Source organism: Hypomesus nipponensis, chromosome 12 (genome assembly GCF_054491055.1).
Source record: "Hypomesus nipponensis isolate SF chromosome 12, ASM5449105v1, whole genome shotgun sequence".
Taxonomy (NCBI): Eukaryota; Metazoa; Chordata; class Actinopteri; order Osmeriformes; family Osmeridae; genus Hypomesus; species Hypomesus nipponensis.
This window is the reverse complement of record NC_140372.1, coordinates 12,391,064-12,400,088: the sequence shown is the minus strand read 5'-3', so window position 1 is coordinate 12,400,088 and position 9,025 is coordinate 12,391,064. Positions and strand designations below refer to the sequence as shown.

General features: G+C 45.8%; 1 protein-coding gene across 1 annotated transcript; it reads left to right on the top strand.

Annotated features, from left to right (window-relative positions):
* The first annotated feature begins 2,646 nt into the window (after positions 1-2,646).
* Positions 2,647-5,071, top strand: otos2 (otospiralin 2). Its single transcript, XM_084668278.1, has 3 exons — positions 2,647-2,710; positions 4,213-4,245; positions 4,887-5,071. The coding sequence occupies exons 1-3, from the start codon at positions 2,647-2,649 to the stop codon at positions 5,069-5,071; spliced, it is 282 nt and encodes a 93-aa protein (XP_084524404.1).
* The last annotated feature ends 3,954 nt before the right edge of the window (positions 5,072-9,025 follow it).

The window sequence follows — 9,025 nt, the reverse complement described above, 5'->3', positions numbered from 1 at the left end:
GGGGGGATACAACAGCAACCGCTGGTCACGGTAGCTCCTCGAGCTTCCTCGATCCTTTGACTTACTGGGCAACGGTGAATCGTTTGACACCGTTCGTTTGGTGCGGACAGATGTCGGGAAAACGCCTTTACCCTGTGACCTTGTGGCATGGCTGGTTAACAGCACAACTTCCCAGGTTCAAGTTTTCGAAATGAGTTTGGAGGTTGTTCTGGAGCTGTCTCACAGAGCTAAACCTACACCCACGCTCTGTTCACCTACATCCAGTTGGACCCTGGATACCGTTGACTGACTAGTTGTAGGAACAGAAAACAGTATCCAGCCAGAGTAGGAAGGAAGTCTTCCTCAACCTCCCGTACATGGCAGTAGCCAGCGCAGCAAGGGAGAAGGGGTCTTAACGTGTGGGGAGATCTGGCTGCTTGGTTTGGCTGGAGAGTCGTCAGGTCCCTCGGGGGAACGGGGGAACCGGGACCGTGTTTGAGCCAGGAAGGGATTAGGGCGCCCCCTGGTGTTGTGTTGTGGAAGCGACCATGTTAACCATAGTATGCTTTGAGTCGAATGTCTTTTAGATGTACAACCGAATGTGCCACTCTGGTATTGCTTGTGTTCCGTGTGCCCATGTGTGAACCCATCGCTTCTCCGAAGAGTGAGACGCAGCCAATTGAAGACACCATTTCACGAACATAAAATTATTTTTATTTTATTTTTATTTTTGTTGGGGGGGGGGGGGGCGGGGTTTGGGGGTGGGGGCTTGGCCATCTGTTTACCATTGGTTCAATGTTTTTGCTTTTTTTTCTAAAAGTCTGTCTTAATGTTACTGAGCACTGTAATTTAATTCTCGTATCAGCTGTATATGTCTATTTAAACAGAACAAAAGGTAAATATATTAATTTATATACAGCGCAAAGGTACTCTACTCCAACTCCCAAGTATGGTGCATTCTGAAATGCTTTTGTTCAATAAAAAGATTTCCTAAATAAGCAAAACTAAAGGTATCATTGTGTCAACAGTTCTCATTATATCCGCCTGTGCTGGCACAACATTTGTAAAGATTTCACAATTTTCAGCTTTCATCATTATCACTTCATGGTGACAATAACACTTCGCCTTGCACCCAGCAGAAAAAGTGTGATTCAAGACTCCACTACTTTCTGAAACAAGACAGCAGCTCATTAAAAAGATCACGGTAACACTGGGTACTGTTCATCACAACTGCCTTGTTCCCATTTCTACCAGCAGATGGCAGCATATGCGTATAGAAAAAAGAAAATGCACCCAGAGGCCCTAATGATATAACAGCTTAGCTAACATACTGTTCTAAGAGCTTGCTTCCTCCGTAAGCTGTCATAATGTGTGGAATGTAGCCTGGGTCCTCACACAGAGAGAGAGAGTCAAAGAGAGACAGACAGAGAGAGAGACAGACAGACAGAGAGAGACAGACAGAGAAACGGAGAGAAACAGGGAGAGATATGGAGAGACAGAGACAGACAGAGACACACACAGAGAGAGAGAGAGAGAGAGAGAGAGGGGCTGCAGGGAGCAGGAGAAACTGAGCTTAATGAGGCCTCTGATGCTGATACTGCCATTACCCAGGCTGCTGTAGTCACAGAGTCTCTCTCTCCTCAAGCTAAACACAGTGTCAGATCCAATCCAGATGGGTCTGATGCTGTACCTCACATCTAATCTGTCCATCTTCCTCCTCTGGGAGCTGCCGCTATGTGGATTCAGGAGTTTCTGGAGTTTTCCATTTCCCCAACCAAACCTTCGCTTTGTAGGGGAAATGAGCCTCGAGTGAAATTCGTTTTTTTTTTAAATTTTCTATATGGGTTTGAGGACTGGTAATTCAGTACAGTGTGCCGGTTTTTTAAAACTTGATTCAATGTTTCACTTTGGGGTTGTTTTTATGGTCTTGGGAGGTCATGGTGAATCCATGACCATGATGAATCCATTTATTATTAAAATATTGGTCACCTTTGGATTCTCCTCAAGTCTTTGCACCGGTTCTCTGTAATTGTTAGGAGTGAAAAAAAATAATATATATACAGTATATTAAGATTGTGGAGAGCAGACTGAGTGGACATTCTTCCCGCCTTTTGTCGCTCCTGCTGCGCCATGTTCACCACAATGGCGGCCTTTCAGCCTGGAGCAGGTGTGAGATGTGGAGGGGAAGCAGGAGAGAGAGACCCCGGCTCAGAGGGGAGGTATAGAATGTGGAGCAGAAGTGTGAAAGACCAACACATCCAGGACGGCTCCTCTCTCCCATCGCTGGCCCGGGTATAGCCGGCCACACACACACTCCCACGCACACACTCTCCACCACGAGGACCCCGACTCAGCATCAGGTATCTGCTCGCCAACTGGAAAACACATGAACACGACTATGAGTTTTGAAGTTGAGGAACTGTCTGTTTATCAAGGATAGGATTGTGTTGGAAGTCGTTTCTTCTTTGTGCACCTGTTTTGCGCGGCAGCAACTATTCTTTGTGCTCGTGTTTTGCCGGCGCTGTGAGTCGAGTCTTTCTACACCTCGATGCTTCTGATTTATGTTCTCTTCCAAATGCCGTGTGATCCTGTCTTTCCTCCTGAAGCACCGTCGTCGAGGAGAAGGCTTGTCCGTTGTTCACCTCTGCTCCCATGCATCCAACAGCCATGCGTCGTCTGTTTATCTTCATCCTCTTCAGCGTGGCCCTTCTCAGCCTCCTCCACCTCACTGGTGAGTCAGCTTGTGGACACTTCAGCGGGGGAGGGCATTGCTGATCCTGGATCTGTGACTTTTAGCCAGCTCTGATAGCTTAATTGACTGTGAAGCCGACGTCGATTTGGTACCAGCTCGACTAAATGGTCTGTGAACAATCTGTCCCGTTCGCTGTGTGAAATGGTTTGTGTTGGGTTGTCACTCAAAGCTGGATCCTTTCCCTGTTTTTCCTTGGTTTTCCCCTGAGAGAACAGGAAACGCCAACTGCCAGAATCTGAATTCAGGAAGTTAGGTTAACTAGAAAGTTAGAATACATTTTCCGTTTTGGATTCATATTTGTAGTACGCTTTGAAGAAGTCTAACCACATTATCTAACTGCTGTAAAGACTTTTGTCTTTCCACATGGTTTCTGTAAGAGAAAGGGAATCAACAACTTGTCCACAGCCATATTGTTTAAATATTGGAATTCAGTTTAATCAATGCCTGGTTTGTGAGGACATTGAGATGAAATTTCTGGTCACCAGTGGAACATTAGCAGAACGCTGTCCATAATACACACGCTGTTCTTGTTCCACGACACGCATTTTGTTCTAGTTGTCCCCAAATAAGTCTTAACAGTTGTTTTGACCGTCTGTGGAACGTATACTGCCACTGCTTCACTTTCATGTCCTCCGGGGGTTGGGGGGGGGGGGGGGGGGGGGTTACGTTTGAGCTTGCCTGTGATATGATTGATGGAATATAAATTACAGTGTTTTGATGAAGCTTGCTCAGGGTAGTGAGGGTCATACATCAGAGAGCCCCCTTCCCTTCACTCTCTCCTACCAGACCCCAGCCCCCCCTCCTCCTCCTGCTCCCTCCCCTCTGTGATGTTGTTTGTCTTGGCCTCCACCAGTCATCTCTGTCTATTTACCAAGTTGGGAGTCCTCTGCTCTTCGCTCTCGGTGGCCTTCTGCTTGTTTCCTCCTCATCTCTGGCTTGGGCGACCTTCCCTCCCGTCTCCGACGCTCTAATGAAAGGTTGTCCGTGTCCAAATGTCAAGGGAGCCCAAGGGTACTTCCATGTGGCCCCCCTCTCCCTGCATTGCCTGTGTTCCAGCTCGCTGCCTTTCTCACCCTCTGTCCCTACCCTCCCTATCTTCTGCCTCTCCCCGCTGGTAGCTTGCGTGGTCCACACAGCCCAGTCACACGATGAGAGAGAGAGATAGAGAGGCAGAGAGAGAGAAGAGAGAGAGAGAAAATGGGGGAGGGCGGGGGGTGTTGGCTAGAAAGAGCATTGGCAAACAAACGGAGGTGGCAAAAAAAGATCACTTCAGTACTCAGAAAACAGCAGTCCATGTGTGTTTTGCTACTGTGGATATCCAGTTAAGTGGAGTTATCGTTCACGTCAATGACATATCTACAGTGATGAAAGGCGCGATAAAATCCTCTCTCAAGCGAGGCCCTTTGAAGAAGCCGAACGGTTGCTTCATGCCTGTCAGATGGTTTGAATCATTTTCCGGGTTTGTTTTTTGTCTCCCCCAGGGGCAGAGGAGATGACAGGAGAGGAAGCTGAAGGTAAGTGGACCAGAGACTGGACTCAATTAAACGAGCGGCGACAGTGCTCTTTCAATGCTTGAGTGTGCACGAGCATCCAGAAACACACACACACACACATGCGGAAAATACCTGGAAACCATAAACAGGTTCTTAGGGTCTACAGCAGGGGGAAATGTACACGGTTCAACATGCAAACTCTTGACATTTCTTGCTGGTGGGCAGCATTTTTGTCCATGTTAGCAGACCCCACCTTGCCCTTATAAAGAGGTGAGCCTAGGCCTTAAGGTCTCCAGGGGGGCCCTGCCTGGCCAGACTCCCTGTATTTCACCATAAGCCATTGCCGCTCAACAAAGGCTCTATGCGGCTTTCCTTTCATTGGAAGACAAGCCGTTTTGTACAAGAAAGTTTATTGACTTTGGATACAGGAGCGCATCGTAACCTTAGATTGTGTAAGGGGGTAAGATGTTGTGTGGGGAGACGGATGCGCTTGCTCTGATTGGTGCAGCTCGAGGGAGAGGGACACAGGAGACCCACACTGTCTAGGAATGTTTTGCTCGCATAGATCTCCACAGCTACCCAAACAGTTTGTGTGTGTAATTGGGCCGAACCTGTGGTACTGTGCCGTCCGTCAGTGACCCTTTCCCTGTTCTGGTCGTCAGCAGCCTCACGGGACAAGCGCAACGTGCCCAACTGGGCGCTGACCTCCTCCGACTTCTTCGGCTGGGTGGAGGAGCTGCGCTCGCACGCTGGCTATGAAAAGATCGAGGACTTGGCCAGAACCTTCTGGGCTCACTTCCCCTCCGCCAGCCGGCTGGGCTACGGCACCGAGGAGCCAGAGGAGTGAACCAGGGATCCGAACCACCAACCCTTTCACACTGACTGTTGTGTTACTACCATAGAGGTCCCCGGCATTGCTGGTTGTTGATAATTAATAATAAATCAATAAAAGTCTGTGTTCGGTGTTGGGTTTCTGTGTTCGGTGTTGGGTTTCACCCCCTTACACGCTTGAGTTCTCTGAAACAAATTTGTGATCCCTGAAACATCTCTGTGAAAATCCTCTGTGACGTTCCAGTATCGTTCTGTCAGTGAAAAATCCCTGTTTTGCTAGGCACAATACAGCGATACCTGTGCTGAAGGACAGGGAAAGTCACTCATAAATATGGGTATATGGGCATGTTTGGAAGACTAGGACGCCTGGCAGTATATAACCTCTTTAGAGATCCCTTTGCATGATTTCCATGAAGCTGTAAACCACATTCATATGAATTCAATTTACAATCTTTCCTTGGCCTTCAGCCTCTACTTGGTCGTGGGTATGTTGTGTGTAGAAAGCGCTGCCTGGTGTATGGTGCCAATTCTAATATAATAACAGGACAGCTTCCCCCCCCCCCCCCCATAATGTCAGAAAGGGAGGAGTAAGGGAGGTCCATAACCATGCTGTGTGGAGCGTGGCGTTATATTTACTTTTACATTTTGTCATTTAGCAGATGCTCTTATCCAGAGCGACTTACAGTAAGTACAGGGAAATTCTCCCAGAGGCAAGTAGGATGAAGTGGAAGGACACAACGTCATTTGGCACGGCCGGGAATTGAACCAACAACCTTTTGATTAACAGCCGGACTCCCTAACCACTCAGCCATCCGACCCCCCATATTTTCCACACAGTTATATTTCAGATTCATGGGGTAGGAGGGAGGGGGGAGGGTATTGTGTCAGTCCCATGCGACTGTGGTGGTCCAGCCCCCTTGGGAGGAGAATGCAGACAGATGTGTAGTGAATCTTCCTGTTCCTCTGAAAACCTAATCAGCCATTAAATGAACATTGCCAATTCAAGGATCCTCCTTGCACCAAAGCTCTTATGTAATATTTCCTCATGTTACAATGTGAATGGATCAAAGTGCTGTCAATGATAAATGGGATAATCCAGTTTAGTCAAAAGGCAAATAGGATGAGCAGCATTCTGATTCTATACGCCAAAGAGAAGTGTGTACATACTAAGTGTATTTACTAAATGTGTATATATAAGCGTTTATAACTAACATGGGAACAGTTCGGTTGCTTTCGATTGTGAAGGCTAAGCTTACCAGAGCTGACTGGCAGTTGTTTCCGGAAGTTTTTAATTGGAAGGTTCAATTACATTACATCTACATCGACATTGACTTGTCTCCCTCTAAATATCTACAGAAGAAGCATCTATCTTTCAGGAAAAATTATTCTACCCTTACGAAAAAGTTTAATTTGTAAGTATATTTAAGTATAAAAAGTATACTATTATCATGGTACTTAAAGTATACTAGCAGTGTACTTATTTACATTTAGCAGACGCTCTTATCCAGAGCGACTTACAGTAAGCACAGGGACATTCCCGCCGAGGCAAGTAGGGTGAAATGCCTTTCCCAAGGACACAATGTCATTTTTCACGGCCGGGAATCGAACCAACAACCTTCTGATTAATAGTCAGACTACCTAACCGCTCAGCCATCTGATTATTTAAATACCATTTTTGTACTAAGTAAACTGAATTGGCCCACGTTTTAGGTCATTTAGAACACTTATAGTGTATTTGAGGTTTACTTTTGAATACTGTAAAGTAGTGCACTTTTAGTGAATGAAGTATACTTCCTAAAGTACTGCAAAATATACCTTTGAATACTCTAAAGTAACCTGTGTAGTGCACTTTCAGTAAGTAACTCAAAGTAAACTTTTGGAATACTTCCAAGTGCACTTTCAACTAATTTTAGTACTTCAAGAAGTAAACTTAATAAATATCAATTTATTATTAATTACAAATATATTTAAATGTTTGAGGGACCCTCAAATTCCACCGATCTTGCTTCACTTGACGAGAACGGGGATGCTTGCCAAGTGACATTTTCAGGTTATTTGTTGAAAGGAGCTAATTACCATATATATATATCAATGCTTAATAATATATGCACACATCTCACAGAAATCCAGCTCTTCTGTTTAAACGTAACAGTCATTTAACTCATAGTTACAATGGTAAACCAGCACAACAATGACAATTACCACACAACACACTACATTATAAGCAGACACATTTAAAAAACGAAAATCATGAAGTTACGTTTGTATTTTGAACAAACGGCAAACTTATCAGCACATTTTAACACTATTTACCGCATTGCATCATGGGAATTGACCAGCCAATGAGCCACTCTATCTTCATTTTTTCACTCCATTTCAATGCATAATGCAACCCTTCTGCCTGCTTCTTTCTCAAGTAGCTTTTTCCAAAGCTTTTTCTTGAACTATTTTCTAAGTATACTTCTTAAAAGTATGTCAAAAGTGAACTAAAAGTGTACAATCCATATTTTAGTATAATATACTTTTTTTGTAAGGGTAGTTATGTCAGTGATGTTGTTTTCGTATAGTCATTTATGTGTTGTCTTATTTAACAGAAAGAATTGAGTGTATTTCTCTTGATATGTCCATACACTTCTCTAACATTTCCCCCAAAGCAGTTATCGGAACAGATGTGTTATCACCACCCAACGCCTGCTAAAGCTATTTCAGTCAAACGTTGCTGGAGGCGTCATACAATCACGCTGCCCCCTGCTGTACTTGTGCTGTTTCCATGTCTAGAGGGTCCAACTTCTTTCAAATTAATGGCAGGAGCTGAAGTTAGTAAGTGCTAGAAGACTTAAATTATTTCATACCGAGACACATCTGTCCTTCCCTTGAGATGTTGTGCTCTTTCTGCACAGTAACATGCCTCGTGGAAGACTCAGGAGGTAGAGAGAGTTATCCACTAACCGCAGGGCTGGCGGTTTGATCTTCGACTCCTCCTGTCCATGTGTCGAAGTGCCCTTGAGCGAGACACTAAGTTGCTCTTGATGGGCAAGCCTTTGCCTTGCAATGGTCGTTTTCATTGGTGAGTGTGTGGATGAATAAGAGGCCAAGATGCATAGCGCTTGGAGTACCGTTACATTTGAAAACTTGCGATACAAGTGCAGTCCGTGGAAGGAATTATTTAATGGCAGAACTATCTTTGAGTGTTCAAGTTTATTCATGTGTGAATCACGACGACTGTCAACCATTCAGAGAACAGAAAAGTGAGAACTGTAAAAACTGTCATTATCAAGTTTGGGGATGACTGTGATTTCAAGGGAGTGACGAGAAAAGTGACTTTTAATGATCCTGTGTCGTGATGTCCCTGTACTTCTATGAAGCAGTGTCGATCAGTATATGTTTGACGTTTTGTTTTGACAGCTGCCCCTCTGTGTAAGAAAACCAAGATTCAAACCACTGATCGGTTCAAATGGTAGACCATTTTGAAATGCTTTTCTCTACTGCAGAGAGCTTCACAGTGGGTTGGGAAAGAGATTGGGCCCCGGCTAGCACCCAGCGGTACACCGACTGAACGTGCCTCAAATCTAACAACACCACTTACCACCACACCCCATTGTGTTCAGTGCGCCTCCACAACAGAAGAGAGACTACCTGTTGTATACAAAAGATATTTGACAGACCGTGGAGGGCTTCACACAGCCATCGCTGCGGGACACCCTCAGCAGACGACCCCTTTGTGTTTTCCGGTCTCATCCGGAGACGGCACGGCATCTATCCCTTCAATCCCATCTCTGTGTGCATTCCTCAACAGGCACAAGCAGGTTTCCCTCCAGGACAGGAATGTTGGCTCTCTGGGCCCCGGGAGCTGCCTCATCCGCTCCAGCTGCAGTCCTCCCACCCCCCCCCCCCCCCCCCCCCCCGCCCCCCAACCCCCCACCCCTCACCTGGCCCCAGAGACACCTCAGAAGCCCGGCTGAGACGGTGG